The following is a 23137-nucleotide window of genomic DNA, read 5'->3' as shown; positions in this document are numbered from 1 at the left end:
GCCTGCTTTTCATACCACAACCTCTGGATTGAAATGGAACCTCAGTAAGTAGATGTTTGTGCGCTATTTGCATGGTTCATTTTGGGATTTTGGTTTCTCTGTTATTGTCGTAATTAGTTTTTGCTGAGTAAATGTTAACTTATTGGTCAATATTATCTCATTTAGTTCCCTTTTCTTTCCTCTTATCTTGCATTTGCTTCTGTTTGCACCCATATATGAGACATGAAGTGTATTAGAATGTACATCATTGAAGAGAGAAGCCATGAACTTTGCAAATAGCAGAAATGCTATTCGTATTAGGTGTTCACATAACTCAGTTGATTTTAGCCCAATCAAGATCCTCATTCTAAATAGCATGTCAATCAATTTGCTACATTCATTTTTCTCTTGGTTTTGATTGACTTTTTTTACCCTCCTGTTTTGATAACTCTTAGATTTGCTTGAATGTATCTAATATAATTGTATGAACTATTAGACCTAGTTTGAATTTATATGAATTTATCTGCCATGGCTAAACTTACTTTAGTTGCAAATTGAATTTATTAGCCCGTATTAGAACTTTGTAACCTTATGATCTCTTAAATTCGTATCACCTTAACTAAGCTCAACTGCTCAAGTGGTTTTATGGTATGATACTCTGTATGACTGTATGCAATAAAAAAAAAAAATTTATTCGTATTAGCTCAAGTGGTTTTATGGTATGACCTCTGTATGGAGTAAGAAGTCTTAATTTTGTATCACCCTTATTATAGAATATCTCTTTTACTTACTCTGAGTGGGTGTTTTGTGTGTAACAACTTCAAATAATGATGCAAGACTTTTCTCTTTTTACTTGCTCTGAGTGGGTGTGTTGTGTGTAACAACTTCAAATAATGATGCAAGACTTTCTTTGTATGTTGCTCTTTATATCTCCCTTAGCTTACTATAATTTGCCTTATTTGGAAAGAGATATTATTAAACCAACAGCATGTTTCCCCTGTTTCTTTTATCCTCTACGAAAGTGGCTGTAGAAGTTACTTGGGAATTACCGTATTCGGTATCTATGTGAACTACTTATATATGCCTATAATAGATTATAGAACTAAATTTTGCTGCCTAAGGTACTACAGACTATTGTCAAGTAATTGTCATTCTTCAGGAATGATTTTTAGTGCCATTCTTATGTAATGAATGGTAGTCATGCGTAGTCCAGGTTTTGTCGGCAGATGACACTGCCATGCATGAGAAGTTATTATTGGGAAGTAGGGAAGTTAACAACTTAAAGACTAGCATGTGCTAAGCAGGTCTATTGAATTCATTTGCTCCCTTTGTTCAGAATTGATCCACATCTTATTTTAGAATTATCGAAGATTGCCTTGTATAGCAGTAATGATTTATTATTGAACTGTGGACCTGAAACATCCCGTCACACCCTTAATTGTGAGTGGTTGGTACAATTGAATAGCTCTGGTGATACAAGAGATAAACATGTGTGTAATGTGTATATTGCTTATCTCTGTAGTTTATATACTCTTTCGGTGGTCTGTATGTTTTACATTGTTTAACACAATTTTCCTCTGATTTTTTCAGATGACACGGAGATGATGTTTGGCGGTTTGTTAAGTACATCAAACATAGTGACTGGAGATATTGTATCTGTTCGTTCTGATGCAGATCTAATATGGACAATTTCCATTAAAAAGGGACACGAGTCTCATGTTTTGCAGTCTTAAGAGAACATCATATACCGCCATTTCATTGATTTTGATAAACAATAGGTGTCATTGTGTCAAGAAAGGTTTACACATTAGCTTGTGTAGTTAAGCCATTATCGTTACTCAAGTATAATTATGTTCTAGTTTAGAGCAATAAGCAATTGCAATTTTCTAGTATTTATCTCAATTCATTCATTATACTACGTAGTTTAAAACATTAGCTTATTTTTGTGAAGGTCATGACAATTTTTAAGTTCTAAATCCCTTGCTAAAGCTTAAGATCATATTAGTTTATAATCTCTTCGATTAGTTCATAGTTTCAACATTATGTTATTGTATGATAGCAATTGATTACTTGAAATAATTCATAATTTTCTCAAATGTGCTTTGGGTTGGTCTTAGAGTGGTGTTCATGGTAAATGTGCTTCGCTGAGATTATGATGGGGGTTCACTTGATAAATATATTACTCACTTCCTTTCCTTTACATTATCTTGAGTCAATCCCTATCTATTTTTTCTTCCCAATGACGTATCTATTAACTTGTTCTAACTTATATCAGTCTCACACTATTTATTATTTCTCCTGCCAATAATTATGATTTTTTTTTTTTGTTTATATTACGAATTAGTCGAACTAAAGACATCTTAATTGATAAATAACTATAATTTACTTCTTTCAAAAAAAAAAAAAACTATAATTTACTTTTCTAATGCATTGTGACGATTAAAAAAGAGGGGGAAAAAACAGTTTATGAGCTTATGTAAATCTGTCAAAAGTTCAAGGATTTTTATTTAGTGTCCATCCAATTTTAATAATGTTATTCAAAGTATTGGTCAAAGGTAATAAGACATGTAAATAGTGCGAAAAGTCAAAGAGGGAACTAAAACTTTAATCACAGAGTAATATATATACAGCCACTAGTTAGTGAAATTTACAACTAAAACTCATTTATGCAGTAGTCTAAAAACAAAAATTCAATCCAATCTTGTATGACTTGTATCGGATTTGCTGGTCTCCATTGCACGTATTGTGCTAGCCTGCGAAAATTCAGATACATTCATAAAAAAACTGGCTCCTGCAACGCATATAACCCAGTAGTTTTTCCACAGCTTTCTATCACTATTGTTTTGTTAAGTGGCTCCTGCTGTTCCGAATACCGGAAGAGTAATGAAAAAACTGCAACTATATGCTCCCAGTTGATCAACCCCATATACAATGCTGCCTTCCTGGTCTTCTTCCTAAGGAACGTAAGTTCTTGATTCTCATAACCTTGATCAGTTACTTCAATATTTCACCAACGTTAGACATGAGTTTGGGCAAATTTGATGCCTTAATGGTATAAAAGCAGGGTTATCAAATATTCAACAAATTATATGCCTGACACACTTTCTTAAGAAATATTGATCAATTATCCATGCATTTCGGATCCAAGTACGTTATCTTTACAAAACTGTACATGGCAACTGACAAAATTGCATCACATTAGTTGAGACTGGAGAGATTAAATACCACCAATGTCCATCACAAACTAGTAATTTCCGGATTTTCTCTCTCGTAAATTACACCCAAGTTGACTAAATGGCGCATGGTTGGTCTTCCATGTGGGCAGTTCCATGGAGACTTCAGTTCAGCCAAGTGTTCAAGGATCTGTTATTGTACATGAGAATCACACAATGAAGCACATAACAAGAAATACTAAAAATATCATACAAACTCACTATGCTGCAGCAGGGAAGGGATAAATTCAGCTTTTTAAAAGAGAATTTAGCTTCATTCAATTATGCCAATGCAAGAGAGTAAATATCACACCCAAACTCAACCTTAAGACGGAGGATTTATTTATTTTATTTTTTTTTTTTTTTTTTTTTTGTTGGGGGGAGGGGGGGGGGGCACTGTTAGGGCTAGGCTTTGCTTTAGTGATGTTTGTTGCAGTTTGAGAAAATTTCTTTCCAGGACAATCTCTTGAATATTCAGTCTCTAATCAAATAACAGATTCTGGGAACTCATGCAGTAAGACTATCTCTCATGGAAATGGGGTGTGTGAGTTCCATATAATGGGCACATTTCGACATTTAGGACCACTAAAATGGCTGTCTTTCTTGCCATAATTGACATCCCATAATTGCCAAGGCAGATGAAGAGGAAGAGTCCGACAAGGCTTTTAGATGAGGTCTTCTACTGTTGGCATGCCTTGCGCATTCCTACTCAGAACCAATTAGCAGTCAAACAAAGACAGGTTTAAGTCTTCTTGTGTCCACTAATAGGCAGGTTGCGGTATACTGGTATTCATAGAGTAATATACAGGTGATGGCAAGGAGGAAAAGAAGCATTTTAGGATAGAATGGCTTCCCACTGTTTAAAAGGAGCTCTTTCTTTGCCTCTGCTTAAGCCTCTTCCTATGCAGGACATCGCAAGCTCCTCGCCCTTTATAGGGAGCAGCCCATGGAATAGGTATAGTGAGAAGTTAGAAATCCCTATATAAGATACATAAAAATAAAAAAATAAAAAAAAGGGCCTATAACAGAGACCATGGCCACAACCTCCACCAGCTGACGTGTCTAAGACTTTCATACAGTATGCAAAGTGCTTGCTTCAGGAACCCGGAGTGGGGGCATGCCCTTGTTTTAAGAGAGTTCAGTAAAATGTAAAGGCACCTTTCACTCGTCATTATGAGAGTTTATTAAAAAGTAAAGGGGCCTTCCCAGGGGAAGAATTTCCTCTAAAGATACACCCCATGGCTCAAATATGGAAGCCCATCCAGGGAACCCGCACTAAGCTAGATTTTCTTTTGCCTATTAGTCGGCCGGCTTTGAGCAACCTTTGTATTTTCTGCTTGAAATTCCTAGGAATCACAATTCTCCTATTATAAAAGTAATCTAGCCTCTGCTACTTTAAACTCGCTTACCATCTTCAGAGATCTCCACTTCCTACAAAATTGCTTACACTACCTACGAAATTACAGAATTTTCTTCCAATTCCTACAAAATTGCAGCTACCCAGACCGCAGTTTGGCAGGGTCATCATCCATCTCAAATATTATAAGTTTAAGGTAATACTTGTGTCAAGTGTTAAGTCCAGGCAAAGAAATATAAAGAAACAAACATCAAAGAGAATTCACTCTCAGAATACGGCAGACATTACCTTCTGCATTTCATTCCTTCCAAGTGCATCACCAATCATAATTGATGACCTGCAGGCACGTGATGCTAGCATTGCACGTACTCTCGAGGGGCAGATTGAGTCAGAGGTATCCATCTTATAAGTACTCATAATCGAGCATTCTCCATGACCATCCGAAAGAGTAGATATGAGCTCTTTTACATCTGTACTAGAATAGAAAGCACATTATGAACATCCAGAGTGACAAAAGCTGCACCGAAAGAAACTTAGAAACAGAGATAGACACATGTTAAGCATTATTCTAGAATGATAAAATCATCCATTCATTCTCCCAATATCTGAAGGCCAAGTAATTGACATTTTTTTAAAAACCCAGAAAATATTGCTTGAAAACTAAGAGTACTCTTTGATTATAGTACAGCTAGCAGAGGACAACATTTTCTTTCGGCCATGACTAGTTATACAGAACATGGCAACAAGAATAGCACTTATTATATCCAATGGATCAGATAAAAGCTTTAGTGACATAATACTCAAAACTTTACTAAAAACTCTCTATGGTGCCAAGGTAGAGCAGAGGAAAAAGTTGTGCTAATAACACTTGGAAAAAGAATTTTGGACTTTCCAGAAACATAAAAGAAATCCAAGCACCAGGCAATATGGTGCTTACCTAAGTCCATAATTATGTGCCTACTCATCAGTTTAAACACTCATGAGGTATGATTAATAGAGATTTTTTTCTTAGGGTGCAAGCCTTGTAGGATTTTAGTTGTGTAGCTTTCAGATGATGTTCTCATCAATCCATCATCTACATAGATAAACACATGTCAGCTTTTTTTTAACATGAAATTTCACACTTATTGAGACCCGCGAGAGAGGGGGGGGAATGAAAGAATGCACGGTTGTCTGGTGGCCAAAGAAGTACATTAAAAATACAGGGTTCTTGAAGACTTAAAGCAAAAAAAAAGGCTGCTCTTGGCCTAGAGATGCTATTCTCACAAAGCTATGTTCTGTTAGCATTCGATAGAAAGAAATTAACTCAAGTTGTACTGAGACAAGTAGCAGATGAAGAGGATACTGAACCAACACAGACTGCCACTGATGATTTTTAATAGCTAAAGACCATGTTCTGCAGCGGCAAAGGTGGGTACAGGTAAATGACTACTTAGGATGAAAAGAGCATATAACCAAGTATTGCAAGAGTATTTCGAGGTTCAATGGAAGAGTTCAGGATGTTTGAACGACAACGTTGATGATAAATGCTATAGATAATCCTAGTCAGAAAAGACTTAGGTAGTTAGGTGGTCAGATAGTGAGTACTCATGTACTGATGATCAGATTTCTTCTGAGAAGGTTGCAGAACAATGGATGTGACAATTTATACTAAAAATGCGACATTGCAGTATGAATACATTACCTTCAACTCCAAATGTTATATTTTTACTGAAGGGCACAGACTTTAATTTAAAGCGGTTGCCTGAGGATGAATCTAGATCCTCTTCCAAGATAAAACCATTTTTCCTACAGTCATCACAATTAAAATGTGAGCAATTGGTCTTGTATGGACCCGGTCTACAATAAATTATTGTAGACCCAAAATTTGACACTTTCAAATAATATAATCACATTCTGGATGATATAATCACTTTTTTAGACGATATAATTATCTTTTTGTGACTCATATTTTGAATTATATAATCTCATATTAAAACCATTTAATGAGATTATATAATTATCTTTTAGGATGATAAAATTTAAAAATCATCTTTTGAATGATGTAATTTACTATTTGATACTTTTTATAACGATAAATTTACTTTTTGAGTGATACATTTACATAACAATTTCAGGATGATATAATCACTTTTGTAGTAATATAATCACATTCGTATGGTATACTAAAAGGTTGGGTCTACAATAAGTTATTGTAGACCGGGTCTATTCTAGTCTTTACCAAATGCGAGATGAAGCGACAAATATGTTCTGCTAAAGAATCACATAAAGCGGGTCCTAAGCACACAAACAAACCTCAAAACTGTAAAAAAAAAAATTTAAAAAAAAAAAAAAAAAAAAAAAAAAAAAAAAAAAAAAAATTGGACATTGGATAGTAATCCCAAATTCTAAGGTACATAAAGAAGATAATAAAAATAAGTGCACTTAATAGTTAAATACAAATGCAGCTATGCCAGATTGCCTGGCTTGTTTAATCCTTAATGTCCAACCCTATAAATAGAATTTTTAGAGACCAATCACTTGAGCATAAATTGCTTCCCTGAACAGAGTTAAGTCTCTGATGAAACTATCAAATTATCCCATAGGTTTCAAATGCCTTAACATATATTTTACTTAGGTCTCACTTCACCAGCCTAAACTTTAAGAGCAGCAAGTTTAATGGCCACCACTCACCATTCTCTTACACATCAGTGTAATGAACCCAAATCTCCAGTTTCTTTCCATGGAATATCTAAAAATCCTTCCAAAGGGAGTAAAAGTTTAATACATTAAGTGATACTCTATGCTCTAGCTAACTGATCAACTGAGACAAAAGAGAGTTTCCAAGTAGTGTTTTTTTTTTAAACTGATGATGTTATTGTCATAACAGAATGGTCATAGGTCCAGTTAATTTTGGACTCCTTTTCTAAGAGCTAGGGTAGATTTAATAGCCACAAGGCCCAACTCCATCAACCCTGAATTTAATAGGGGCATAAATATAATTTGTGGTCGGATTACAATTCATCACAAAGAAGATAAAAAAATAAGGAAAATCCCTAAAATAGTGTACATTGCACCATTGCACAGTTTAAGTTGGACCATTAAGTCTATAATGGGCAAAAATCTATCCAGAATTCCAGATTGGGTTGGATCGTTGGACACAACTTAGCCAAAGATTACACTTACTAACTCAACCATCCCCACCCCAACAACTCCCATAAAATACTTAGAAATCCCCAAAAATAGTATACACCATAGCCAAGAGGGATATGGATCAACCCTTAAGCAATAGAAGGGTTGACTGCCTAGTGCCTATATTATTGATTTGAAAGGAAAGGGTGATATATTAAAATTGAGTTTGAAAAAAAAAATACATGGCACTTGGATCAAATGGAATGTACAAAAAAAAAAAAAACAAAAAACAAACAGCCAGTGAGATGAGGATGCAGAGGCAAGGTATAGATATCTAGGTTACCTAATTATATCCATATGCATTGAGGTAACTATTTCCTCTTCTGGGGACAATTCCAACCTGACTGACCTGCATGAACAAAGAGATAATATGTACATTGAAATTTTAAGGGAAAACGCAAGTATAGCCACTATCATTTAAGCTTCAATCATATACATCTACATATGCACAATTATCTCCCTAAAATGCCAACAAGCACAAAAAGGAAAGAAAAGAAAGGTGAAAGAACATGTCCGAGATAAGACAAATGACAATAGGAATAAAAAGGGGGGAAGAGGTTTCATGGAGCCTGCATTAAAGGATAGAGTTCATAGGCTTCTGCAAGCGAGATATTTTGACCTTCTAAGAATATGTCACACACTGCTCAAATGGTGAAACTATCTACGTCTTCTGCTAATATCCACAAAGTATTAATGAGAAATATGCACTTTATTGGCTGCTGGAGTCGATAAAGGGAATCAAATTTACACTTTTGGCTTATGGCCAATCTCAATGTCAAAATTGCTCATACAATAGCCAACGATAAGAGATAGACAAGTGACTTGTAATTTTCTACAATCAAAACAGACGACATCACAAGGCACGGTCAACGAGTTGAAATTTGCTGTGCAAGCTGAAATCCACAATAGTTGAATTCCTATTCATCACAAAGACGATGAGGCTACAGTAATCTTTTCTAGCGAAAATTCTAAAAGACAGCCACTGTAAACTATCAAGGTAGAAAATCTGAAAGATGAGTGTGAAAACCGGTAACAAGAAAACTTCATTCTTGGTTAGAAAACTGATAATTACTTTGATTCAGTTGCTGTTAGTCTGATGCGTAAACACATTTATCAAGCATTAATATAGCGTCCAACAGCCAAACAATGAAAGATTCTTTATTGAAAAGAAGTCGACAGATTTGAAGGCCAAGCAAGAGTCAGGTTTGGCAGTCCAGTCCAAATTTTAGCAAGAGTAGACTGGACTAATAGATATACACACAATAAATAGCAATTGATGCATGTGTGGTAGCTATTTAAATTAGACTGTTGGAGGTCAAAGAATGATGACATGTTGTATACACGATCTAGAACTCATCTTGTCACTTATCATGATCAATCCTTTAATCTGTAAATGACAATAAAGTGGAGATGTAATAAACCAACACTATTCATGCTAGAAAGGGGTTCAAACTAGTTCTCAGGAGGAAACAATTAGTTCCTTTGAAGCCCATCAAGGATTTGATATTATACTGCTATTGCAACTGTGACTGCAGATGGGAGGCTCAAGAACTACTCTACTAAGTAAATAAAGCAGAATCTTTGACTTAGATAAAATGGGTGAAAAGAAATAAAAAGAGAAAAGGATACTGAAACTCTTGAAACAAGATACAGTTGGCAAAAGCTTGATGCTTGCTTCTAATGGATTTTAGAAATCAACTAAATAGGTCCTTCGTAACCATCTCCCCCGAGGGGTTAGGGGGCAACATTCCTTTCCTGCCTCCTAGCTTTCACAATTCAAAAAGCATAGCAGCTAATTTTAAACAAATGCACGTAAAATATGGGAATTATTCTCAAGATACCCCAATTTATCAGTCTCACTATCCAAGGACCATTACAAACGGCAGAAAAGATTACCGCAATAAAGGCTGCTGGTTCATGACTGTTGATTCTGAGAGGCGCTCAAAATTATACTTCTCATCAGCTGCATGCTGGGGATTGAATGTATACATCATTAATTCAGAAGCATGTAAAAACAAGAAGAAAAAATATACAAATCTTATCTTGCAGCAAATTAGAAATAATAATACAGATTGAAATAACAAAAAACTTTGGGTCTGTGGTTATTCTAATGACAGAGTAAAAGAAAAGAGATATAAAGTCCGCTGGCCAAAATTACCTGATCCACAATAAACAAGTCTTCATCTAGCTTTCCGATAATAAAACCCAAATTGAATTGTCCAATCACCTAAAATTGAATCTGAAAGGGTTATATAATACCAAGAAAATCAACCATGATTAAACAAAATGCAATGAACTGCCTGCAATATGCATCATTACTCGATACTTAAAAAAAAAAATTAAAAAAATAATAATAAAAAAAAAAAAAAACACTAGTTAGTTCCAGCCTGCTACAGTATTAGAAATACCAATTTGAAGTTTGGTGTGTAAACTGTAAAGCAGGGGTAAGACGTAACATAGCATAGCCTTGTTCAAACAAGCAGTTCTATATTAGTTGAAACAAAGTCAATGGGGTAGCTTTCACATAGAAAGACAACAACGGGTAAGCTTGCTCAAAAAGATGAAGCAGATTAAAGGTTGCAACACCAGAGAATGCCATTGTACTCTCCATTTCATGTCCAGTAGACGGAGTTGGTGTATCAGTAGTTTAAGCTGTGTTTAGAAATACATGACCTCACCAGTCACCAGAACTTAGAGTTGGGTCAACCAAGTGGCTCAATGTCACCTACGTGTTTTTTTTTTTAAAAAAAAAAAATATCAGTTTCAAGGCAGGTCAATACCATTTCTCTAATAAATATGACAGTGTTATTGGCAGCAAACAAAACAATACAAAGGGAAGAAATTGAAGTGGGTAGGCAATGGAGAGAGTTTTAGTCATCTTTAAACAATCCCTGCTGTAATTATTGTATTTATAAGCCAGAAAAATTGTATTATTAATATTTGGTTTTGAGTCCTGCATATTAACCCATTTTAAACCCTAACGATTCATCATTTATAGGATTCAGATATTTGGGTTTTATATTCAAAATTTTCATCAAAACCCCAAAGCTTCCAGGTCACATAACATAAATAACATAGAGAACACTATAAACTTATTTTTCTCTGAGACGAAGCCAAACATGACTTCAAAGTCGCATGCTTGCCGACGGGACTTCATGCTAACAATGGACAAGAATTAAAAAGCAGTTGGCCCTCAACCCAGAGGTCAAAGAAATAGCTTCCCTATATCCCATCAAACAGCATAGGCAGGTTGCTAGCAAACTTTAAAGGCTGACACTTTTAACTCCACTGACAAGGCTATCAATTTTTCTACCTTCATCCTGCCGAAGTCTTTTTTCCTAAAAAGCCTTTCTAGTTCAGTGGTTGCAGCAGCAAGAGCCCTAGCTTTCCACTCTTCATTATCCGCTTGCGAAAGCTCTAGCGTCGCAGCAGCATAGCACCTATATATCATCAATTACTTTATGAAAGACAAAATAAGGAAAAAAACTTAATTTCCCAAATTTGATACTTCACAAACCTTTTGGATGTTGTCCTAGTAAAAGCATCAAAGCTTGAATGAGATATTGATAGTTTCTGCTTCCTCCTTTTCATGAGATCCTTCATATTGAATTGCAAAGTAGAAGAGGCTTTTGGAGCAGATGAAGGAGGAGCGGTACCTAGTAACGACTGGGATCCAAGTGGTGCCTCTTCTAGTTCAATTTCTGAGATTTCCACTCCTTGATTCACTTAGTATGATCACATCTGTAGCAGGCACTCCTTTTTCCTGAAGCCGATTGTCCTGAAATTTAAGTGAGGCTTTTAAGGTACAAATGACCAAATAAATAAACAAGTTAGCAATCCAAAAGATCAAATAAACAAGTTAGCATGATCTGCATTAAATCTCAGTAAACATACCAAGTCTCAGTACAAGAAACATTTCTGCAACACTTGTGCAGTCATTGAGACAGGGAAACTCTTGGTACATCCTCTAATGCTGAACACTGATCTGATACCATATTGCATTCAGAACACTATATTTAGGCAGAGCAATTTGACTCAGTGATACCATGATTTATCTAGGCAATGAACTCCTAAGAATATCTAGTGAATATAATTGCCTAAGTTCATTTATGCAGAGATATAATCGTCCTCCCTTTTTTAGAGCATCTCCTCTGCTACAGTTTAGAGGGAATCTAAATCCTTTGAAGGCAATAAATCAATTTTAAATTAATCAGGTGAAGGAATAATATTGGACAATAGGTCCAAGGTAGTTGCCAAGTAGTCAAATGATAATTACTTCAATTTTCAATAGTATGTAGCATCTTTGGACCTTTCAACCATGTGACATATATACATTTGGTAAACAGAAAAGAAGCAACTTTTGGTTCTAAAAAAAAGAAGGAAAAAAAATCCATATGAGCATATGCCTATCAAATATTATAGTGTACAACCCCACCAATCCCCCTTACATTATTAGCTTCATCACCTACTGCAAATTCCTTTCTCCTTCCCGAGCCACCTTAAATGGCAACTTCACTTACTTTACTAAGCTTATCCACAAGATATAGACGATTAAGATATAGTCATGATAATGTCAATTAACATGTCGTTAGTGTCTATCTGCCACTTTACCAAACATTTAAGCATTTTTTACAAAAATTTTAGGTTAGGCTTTATTGCCTTGATATGATCTTCCAAACTAAAATTCTAAAAAAAGACAACAAGATCTTTTGAGTGCAGCATGAGTACCACAATTACAAACCAAAGTCTCTCACAATTTAGTGAGCTAAACAGCATGGTTATAGGGGTAATTAAGTTTACTAGTACTCATTGTAAAGTTCAATTTTCTTCAGATTTTAGCGAAGCGAACATTGCAACCCACTACACAAAGAAGTGTTTTGCACATTATTAACGTCAACAATACTGATTCTTCATATTCTCCTTTTTTAAAAAATATAAGTTAGCATTCAACAATAGATCTCATTATTCAGATCATTTCATGAGTCCCAAAAAATAAAAAGGGAAATTAGTTCATCATAAAGTAACGGACACACACAGTAGGAGAGACTTGCACCCAATTTTTTTTAGAGTGCCACTTAGGTCATGGTCAACAAGTGATTAGATTACTGGTGCTATATTTATTAAGACATAGTCAAAAGAATAATGGTGTGTTTGGTTCAGGAATTCCAAGAAAGGGAAAGGTAATCAACTTCCTTGATTCCCTTTTATGATGTTTGTTTGTCTAATTTAATATTTCCCTTTTACCCTTGTGATTACCCAACCTTCTTCTACTCCCTACACCCCCCTCCCCTCTAAAGAGAATCACCCTAAGCCCCAAACTCCTCAACAACCAATTACCTTTTGACCCTTGACCGCCACAATAATCAAACCTTATAACACCGCACCACCACCAAAGCGAAATAACCCTCTCGTCCACTCCACCAAAAAACCCACCACTCACCCAAGGTCACCACCATCCCACCGACAACCCTACCATTGAAGCCAATATGGAGTGCACCAATAACTCCAAAGTCTCCAATCTCATGTTTAAATTCTGATATAATCCTACTATTGATGCAGCTACGCTTTCTCTGGGTGCAACTAAAGCTTTAAAATAGTAAATGTCTAGTCTTCCAAACTTCTGAAACAAACTATCAACCGAGGAGCAATCTGATTAGCATCCAGAACAAAAGGTGTCATTACAAATAGGAGTATTTTTTCTTTTTGTGTGTGTGAATGTTGAATTGTTCACAAAAAGGTTCATCAAGAGTATACAGACTAGCATACCTCTATTATCCCTTCCATGCAAGCATCACCATCATTCAGAAGAGGACTGCTTGTTTGATACAAATCTGTTGCAGTTTTAGAATGCTTGGATGTTTGATTCCCATGAAGCCCAGCAGAATCGTGAACCTTTGTGGATGAGCTTACAGCAGCAAATTGCAATTCCAAATCATTGTTTTTCAGACTTACGTTGAAGCGGTTCATTTCTTAAGATAGGGGCTTCAGATAAGGGTGTAGATAAGTTTTCATACTTCCGCTTTTGCAGAGTAACAAACTTGGTAAGTGAGGATTCAATAGAGGCTGGCCTATTAGCCAAATTATTGTTGATTGCAACATCACTTTCAGCTTCTTTATGGCATTCTTGATCAATATCAACACTTATATTATTATTTTCATGGCTTGGTGAATAGCTACAAGTCTTTTTAATTCTGTGGACCTTGAGACCAAAATCCCTGTCCTGTGACTTTTGAGCATCATTGCGGAGACCAAAAGATGAAAGATTGTTGCCCTTCCCAATAGAACCTGATATCATTTTTTCTTTATTAGCTTGCTTCTCCTCACATACTTCTTCAGCTTGAGCTCTTTTTGATGACTTGCACTGCTCAGAGGGCAGCTGCAATCCCACAGGGCGCGGAGATAAGTGATCATCTTTTTCATCAGGTGCATCTATATTCCTAACATTATAAGTGACAGAACTGGCTGAGTAGATCATCCCCAGAGCTTCTCTCAGAAATTGTAGAATAGAACCTTCATCAGAGAAAAAAATCTTCCTCTTATCTGGTGTCACATTTACATCATATGCCATAATCGGAACAATGAAGTTTAGAACCACAATGGGATATTGTCGTGAGTTAGCACCTCTATATAACTCATTCACAAGTTTACCTACTTTTGGCATATCAACAGGCCGGCCATTAACATAAAAGAATTGCCTGTCACCCATATTTCGTCCGCTGCCATAACCTGATTTAGAGACAAAGCCCTCAACTGTGCAGTTACCTGGCAAAGAGATACTCAGTGGCTCTAAACAAGTAAATGTGCTCATGCCAAACAGTGTTATGATGTTATCTTTGAGCGATCCACTTCCTTGGGTTTTCAGGACCACAGATCTTGCACTTTTCCCAGACATATTGGTGCAAACAAATCGAACTCCTTTTGCAATAATGGCATAGGCCTGAAGAAACAAGGTTAAGAAACGTAAAGTCAAGATCAGTCAGATCATTCAGGATTTTCATGTTGTAGATGCAGTTGAATTATATTAAAAATAGTTTCAATTTCCAGAGACTCCAAGATCATACTACAAAAGGCCAATAAAAGACAGAAGCTATTAATAAATTTTCCAAGCAAATGATTGGGGGAGGAGGTGAATCTTCATATTTCAATTTGCATGAAAGCTTTAAAATATCACCTATTATCTATTTCAACAACAATTAAAAGCAATATAAACAACATCTTTTACTCACATTCAATAAAGATACAAGTTTTCCATATTCCTTACGGATATTACGACTGAATTCCTTGCTACGCACAGGCAAATTAGAAAACAGCTTCTTTACAGTTACTGTAGTACCAACTTTCCGTGCTGTCTTATGTTCAGCTACTAATTGGCCAGTGTTATCAAATGTCAGGTGTGCAGCAACAGACTCATTTTTTGTTCTAGTTTCCACTGTCAATCTCCCCAGCGCACAAAGGGAACTCAGTGCCTCACCTCTGAAGCCAAATGTTGTAAGAGACTGAAGGTCAGGAAAATCAGCCAGTTTTGAAGTATGATGCTTAAGAGCAAGAACCTACACCAAAACCATAACATTAAATAAAAAATTTCATCATCTGCATTAAAATTAAGGCCAGATTATCACCCAAGCACTAATCAACTTAATGGATAGAATGAAAACTTAACAAACAAATTTCCTTGCAATTTTACCAACATATTTTTATGCATAGTAAAGCATTCTTAAGTTAAGTAAAGTGAATGTCAGAAGCCATGCCCTCAGCTCAGCATTGGAAGAAAATTGATAAATCCTAGTAGTAATTAGTAAGCCATCACATAATAAGCTGTAGAATGACTCTCACAAAGCTCTTGCCAACATCATCATCATCATCATCATCAATAATAATAATAATAATAATAATAATAATAATAATAATAATAATAATAATAATAATAATAATAATAATAATAATAATTATTATTATTATTATAATAATAATAATAATAATAATTATTATTATAATAATAATAATAATAATAATAGTAGTAGCTTTGTCGTAGTAAATAGTATGTCTACAAAAGTTGTTTCCTATGAACCCTTAAAAAGCTAGAATTCCACTTCAAAATTTTCCATGATTAGAAAATGAATTTAGTCCATTGTAGTTCTAAGACGGGACAATACCAATAGTGTAATGAACCGGGTTAGCCCAACACCACAGCCACCTATTCGGATCTATGCTAGAAGGAGAAAGAAGCCAATTGAAGTGAGGAAACAACATGACAATTAGCAACAGCCAATAGGAGGGCAGAACATTTCAGCAGAAGAAGACAAAGCTAATCAATAGAGCACTAAGGGGAGATTGTAGCAGTAGCAGAACAGGACAAATGCAATTACGATTAGGGTATCTTTGTATGGGGAGAGGGCTTGGTATAAAAACATAGCAATGGAACAGTAGGATGTTATGTGAACTTTGACTCATGATTTGTGAGAGAATTGTAGCCTAAAGCTGCTAGTGAGACTGATAGCCTCAAGTTATCACTTTTGTATCCTTCTTTATTTTTCAATCAAATATCCAAGCTCTTGCCTTTAGATTAAATAGTTCAATAATCTTGTCTGGGATAAATTCAGTCCATTACAAATAGAAACTCTTTTTCGTTTGTAGAAAAAAGACAAGAAAAATTTTCACCAAATAAATCTTATCTGACCAGATATATCAAAATTAGCAATAGGGTTCTTCATATGTATGTGTCACTCCATGGCATTCTTCTAGCGTAATGAGCTCGTTCTTTGGATTAGATTCCCCATTGCACTAATGCTCCATAATGATGGAAGCTGTGCGGGATACATACTAGACACTTTGGCAAGCCCAATCAGAAGAGAGGCATGTAGGTTTTGATAAAAATAAAAATCTACCTCCCAATAAGCTTACTACTATATAACCTTTTCCATGGCAGATGTCCAGAACCTTTGCCTCAAAGAGCTCCCAAAAATCAAGATATATCCTTGGAAAATACATCATATGGCAGAGTTTTCTGCTCAGGAATGTAATTTACCAAGTAGTACTGACATAATTAATGGCATCAGCAGAATGAGAAGTTCACAAGGTTTCTTTGCTTGATTACAGATATGAAGACCATTGCTCCCTTCTCCCCTCTACCCTCCGATGCAAATGTATCTCATTACTAAGCCATGATATCAATAAATAGATATTCAAAAAAATTATCAACAAAGCATGCAAGAGAAACAAAGATCCTTTATTGCAAAAGAATAATAGCTCCATGCTTCCACCACCATTATTTGCACATTGCATATGAAAACCCTTACTTCCTCTACATTAATATATCCTTCATGTTGCATTGTAGCATTTAGACATTCCCTACACTACAACCGATATTGATATTGTTGTAACACAGAACCCTAAAAAACAATGGTGCTACAATAAAGTGAAAGACAAGGAGAGTCATAACTTGAGATCCTCTTCACACAATATAATTTATTCACTATCTTCACCTAAATCAACAATAATATTTCCCAATCCAAAGCCACTAAGAGTATTTATGCAAGAAATTGCTCCACGACCTTTTTTTCATTTTTTAAGTATAAAGATTATAAAAAGCGGTATCATCCCCATAAAATGCATGCCATGTGCATCAATTCATTTGAAGAATTGACCTGTTCACATGCTTTTTCACAAGTTACTCGGTTATTCTTGCCTATATATTAACATATTTTCATAGTCTCTTCGAATAGTTATGGTTTGCTAGTTGATACTCAACGGTTCAATCTGACTGTTATTCGTGAAGAGGGGGAAGGGAGGGGGGAAAACATTTTTTCCACCCTTGGGTACATAAAACTTCTGAGTTTTACGACGTTGGCTATTGCTTGATCAACTTTCCTCGGATTAAGCTGATAAGTCATTTCTGAAACATATAGTTTATCCATAAATATCATTCATAGATTATGTATCTTTTCTATTTTATATACCCACTTTTCCATCTTGAAGTGTTTTTTATGCACTCACTTCTACTATATTCTATTTTTAGCAAAACATATCTTACCATCTTAACCCCTTCAATACACAATTTTATACCTTTTCACTATCTCTTTACTTTCTACTTTATCTTCTTACTGTTTCCATCTTTTTTCTTATAGCAACTCTCGTCTTTACTTTCTCTCTTACTTAACTCTTCTATAAACAAGAACCAAATAGTACATGGTTCATAAAGGAAAAAAGGAGGGGAGTGAATTTTTAACTTGAGAATATAGTAATGACAATCCAAAGTAGCCAAACATGTGGTACATGGAAAAAGGTTGTCCTTCTATAAATTTCAAAAGTAGCACATCTTGATCAAACTTCATTAATTTTCACAAAGCTCTTACTAGATATAAAACAACTAAAAATATGCATCAATTACACAGCGAAAAATGACAACTATGACATATTTGACCAAGCTGAAACTAAAGATCAAGTAATAGTTTTTCACCTATCCATCCTACATCCAAGAGGAGGAGAGATGGGAAAATCGTAGGGTTGTAGGATCAATAATTGTAGCTCAATAAAAATATGAGACATTAAAAGAAAAAAACCTACAAGCAACAAAAGGCTTGTATACATTATGATTGCACAATAAAATAAACAAAATCTTTTACATCCCAAAGTGAGATAGCAATACACGCTAAGAGTTTAATATTGCCAATTGGAATCAACGGGACAAAACCTCCAAAATCTCTACGTGTATATAGCATTCACCATCCAAAAAAAATGACTTAGGTGAGTTTGTTTAATGTTGATGAAGTGATAATTTTTATCCAAATTTGACTTAATTCCCATGTTTGTTAGTTGGGAATAGGAAATGGAGGCGGGTTTTGGGAGTGGGGAAATAATGGCCTTGACTATCATATTATTATTGCCTAAGGGAAGTGAATCATCTGCTTCCCTTAACTACCCAAACCATTTAAAATGGGCAAAGAAACACAACAAATTCCCAACACAAATTTGCATGCTCAATCCCACACTCCAATCCTCATATTCTCAATTTCTCATTTCCACATACCAAATGCCCCCTACATAACGAATGAACGATTACGTGAACTATAAAACCTGAGTGAAATACCATTACCATAAATTACAAAAACAACAATTAATACCACAACCCATTTAGCAAAAATCCAAGTAAATATACAAAGAAGAAAAAAAATAACCATAAGTGTTAATTACATAAACAAAAAAATTCAATACTTCAACAATTAGCTAGAATTCTTACATAAATTAAAGAAATTAAAAGGCAAACCTTAAAATTGTTGGGGGGAAATGCCGCAACCATTATCAATAACTTGAAACCACTCTTCGCCGTAATCCTTAAGCGCGATCTCGATGCTCGTTGCGCCGGCATCCAAGCTGTTCTCAACAAGTTCTTTAGTGGCAGAGGAAAGGTCCAAAATCACTTGTCCCGCGCAAATTTTATGCACCACGCTCTTATTAATTGGCTTGATCATCGGCGAATTCCGCCATTACTGGAGCTTCTCCTGCAATTTCCGCCATTGAAACATTCACCGAAGATTGGAGAGAGAGAGAGAGAAGGAGGAATTTGGGGAGGAAATGAGACAGTGGAAGTGTGAAAGTGACGGAACCCTAACTAAGTACGAAGTAAGGAGTGTATGAACTATGAAGAGCAATTAGAAACGTTTTGCCGCCAAAATATATTAAGTAAAATGATTTCCTCTATAATTCCATTTGTGGATTAGTTTCAGGCGACAAAGAATATGTTTATCATTTAGGGTTGGTTCTGTTCACCTTATTTTCACTTGATTCAATTGCAATAATTTCATATAAGTTCAATTCAGGAAAAGTAAATTCTGATAAGGGTTAACTAAGTACAATTTCCAATTAAAATAAGTTTTAATCAAATATAATAAGTTCATATAGATAAAAATCAAGTGAATAGAACACTCCCTTAGTATTTGGTAAATCAGGGGATAAATAAAACATTTCACTTATTTATTTGGGGCCAAGTTTGTACTTTCTTCCTTTCTTCTTCCTCCTCCATTACACCTCACTGCACTTTCTTCCTCCTCATCAGTCCATCACAGTAATGCCATCACCACCTAAATTGGTTAAAATTGCTTCCACGAAGAAGATGCTACCCCAAGGGATTGACATTGGTCCTAATTGACACCATTTTGCTACTAGGGTGTCTTTTTGTTATAGTCGCAAAGTGGCATTGGAGTGGTTGTCGAAGAAGGAGGAAGAAGGGAAGAAGAAGAGGACGCAAAGAGGGCCTTTCAGAGAGGAACAAGGGGGTGTGATGGTAATGGCAGCTGATACGAACAAGAGAAGACGGAGATGATTGCGGTGGTTCGTGGTTGACAAGCAAAATGAAGGGGGGGATAACGATGGTAGTGTGGTGGCTTTATGCGTGATAATCGATGATTGGCGAGATGACAAGGGGTAGACGAAGATGGTGGTGGTTCGTCGTCGTCACTATAAATCGTGATGCTAGATCTAAGTTTAAAAAAAAAACAGTGAATTATATAGCAAAGTTGTCCCAAAAAAAGAGGTTAATTTATAATATTTCGTCAATCAGCTTGATTGACTAGGGCGACCTCAGAATGAGGAAGGCCTCATCAGGAATTACTCACCGAATATCAACTTTTGTCAATAATTACCGTTGATAAAAATTTTGATTTTAATAACCAACTTTTTAATTTTTCTTTTACAGCCACCCACCTCTCAGCCAGTCACCGTAACCCACCTTCCTAGCCTGTGGATTTTTCGCAACGTAATTTCCTACTACTCGCATACCCTTATACTTGCCATGTAACATTGATTGGCAATGAGGTCTACGTTGACCCACAAAACACCACCACTTACCTTGTACCTGCCACGTAGTGTAACACCCTAGAAATTCCTTTATTTTAAAATACTTGTTTGGCCCTGTTTAAAACTTTAAATAGGAATATCTAAGACATTGCCGCTACCGTGAAAACGGTTAAGGCAATTAACAAAGACATACAGCGGAAGACTAATTTCAAAACCATTCAAAACAAGTCAACTTAAACAGTCAACCAACGAAAGTAAAGTCAAACTAAAGTCAAACGAAGTAAAATAAAATCAACCTACAACTTGGAACCATTATAGGCCCTTATTAAAAACCAAACCAACTTCAAAACTTTTGCGTTAGTCATTCATAATAATAATATCATAAATAATTAAAGCATTAAACACATCATATACTTATAGAAACTAGGATGATTCGCTCTTCAGTCTTTACTCATGCACATTCATGATTATGCTTCATCACCTGAAAAGCTTCTCTCTACTTGTTTCCACTACTCTCCATTAAAAACGGGTCATCATAGGGCCAAGATAAAGACAAGACCAACAAACACACAAAGCACACAATCAACAAAGCTGAGTATATAAGCGTAATAAACACACTAACATGTAATTACCTATCAACACACAACTTGCCTTGTTGCACCTGTTTATTTCAAGCATACAACATTCAACAAAACTTCTCACTAGACACTACATAATTTATTAGCATTGATTACGCATCGAACGGGTTTCCCCACTAACCTCTCCCAATAAATTAAGGTTACTGACACGGGAGCTAACCGTGTCAGCATCAATAACCACTCGTAAGTGGCGGAATTCCTGCACATAATATAATAATAAAAGGAATGTATAGCGTCCTATACTCCAATAGAAGTTATGATCAAATATAAAGTCACATAACTCCCCCTATATGTTCATACTCAAGGTATATACGTTCCAAGAGTTTTGGTGCGTAATCTCTTTCGCTTTACGTTATTTACAAATTATTAGACTTGGTGATGACTCTCAAACCATAATCATTCAATCAACAATAATTATTCAAACAATCAAACATACCAATTTAATTCTTGAATAATTATGACCACATAATATTTAATGTTAAACCCTTTTCAATTCTACCTCGGTGCCAATGACACCTTAAACGCATAAAGCGCCACAAATCCTATCCCTCGGTGTTAAAAACACCTTAAGTGCACTAAGGCACCAACATATAATTTATTTCTCATGTACTTAGACACTTACATAGCTCCTTTCCCATGCTTAAAGCATCAATAAAAATTACGTCTATTTCACCAAATGCCACTGAGTACTTAAAAAACTCACCAAATGCCATCAAGGTTTTCAAAATTCACCAAATGCCATCGAGCTTTTAAGAAATTCACCAAATGCCATTAATGACTAACGGACGTTAACTCCGTTAGTCATTAAGATTAAATCTTGACACGTATCATAATATGATTGGTTCATTTAATTATTTATTTGAATTAATAAAAATAATATTTTTTTTTCTTCATTTTCGTGGCAAAAATTGCTCGGGTATAGTTTTGTGGGTCATATTGATTCTTTATAGACACAAAATTAAGCTCGAAATTGACAAAAAATAACGTAAATGGCCCATTTTGTGTGTTGAAAAATATTTCGATTAGCGTGTCGTTATATTTTTAACCATAAAAAAAAATGATTGGGTAAGGTTTTGGGGGGTCATTTTGATCCTTTATGAGAACAAATTAAGTTCAGAATTGACATAAAAAACGTAAATGCTCCGTTTTGTGTGTTGAAAAATATTTCGATTAGCATGTCGTTATTTTTAACCATCAAAATTGATCGGGTAAGGTTTTGGGAGTCATTTTGAACCTTTAAGGAAATTAATTAAGCTCGAAATTGACTAAAAAATAACATATATACCCCGTTTTGTATGTCGATATCGTAATTTTTTTTTCGGAAAAAAAAAAAAAAGCAAAACGGGGTATTTACGGTTTTTTTTTCCAATTTCGAGTTTAATTTGTACCCATAAAGGGTCAAAATGCCCCCAAAACCTTACCCAAACAATATTCGTCACGAAAATTGAAAAATATATATTTTTTATTCATTAAAATAAATTATTATTGTGTATTAATTTTAAAAAGTAATGGCATTTGATGAAATAATTTTCCAAAGTAATGACATTTGGTGAAATAAGAATTACATTAACGGAAAACTAATGTTCATATGCTATTAGTGGCACGAGGTGTCATTGTATTGTTTGTCAGTGGCATTTGGTGAATTTGAAAACTTTGATGGCATTTGGTGACTTTTGTAAATACTCAGTGGCATTTGGTGAAATAGCCGTAAAATTATATGAACCATAATAAAATTTCCTTTTATTAATATTCCAAACCAAATTAAACATTTAGTTTAATTAAACATGCTCTCTAATATGCCATAAATAAAAGTGTGGTTCATAAACAATATTCCAAACTATAATTTTCCATCCATTAATCCATCACACATAAATCATGCTTCATAATTCAATCACCAATAACATCCAAATCACAATTTCCATTCCAAATCTAGCATAATACTACTTGTAATCAATTAAACACATTTAGCATGCTACTACATCAATAAA

At 35.1% G+C, this 23137-nt stretch overlaps 1 protein-coding gene across 1 annotated transcript; it reads right to left on the bottom strand.

Annotated features, from left to right (window-relative positions):
• Positions 1 to 3204: 3204 nt before the first annotated feature.
• On the bottom strand, positions 3205 to 19202 carry LOC110740164 (DNA mismatch repair protein PMS1-like; the record flags this gene model as incomplete). Its single annotated transcript, XM_021920650.1, is given in 14 exon segments — positions 3205 to 3342; positions 4837 to 5018; positions 6233 to 6336; positions 8003 to 8068; positions 9616 to 9689; positions 9878 to 9946; positions 11033 to 11159; positions 11237 to 11424; positions 11426 to 11497; positions 13486 to 13659; positions 13661 to 14656; positions 14946 to 15269; positions 18983 to 18997; positions 18999 to 19202. Coding segments are annotated over 14 exon segments (2721 nt in total), but the record flags the coding sequence as incomplete, so codon positions are not given.
• Between the last annotated feature and the right edge of the window lie 3935 nt (positions 19203 to 23137).

The sequence above is a fragment of the Chenopodium quinoa genome, unplaced genomic scaffold (assembly GCF_001683475.1).
Source record: "Chenopodium quinoa cultivar QQ74 unplaced genomic scaffold, ASM168347v1, whole genome shotgun sequence".
NCBI lineage: Eukaryota > Viridiplantae > Streptophyta > Magnoliopsida > Caryophyllales > Amaranthaceae > Chenopodium > Chenopodium quinoa.
This window is presented reverse-complemented; position numbering and strand designations above follow the sequence as displayed.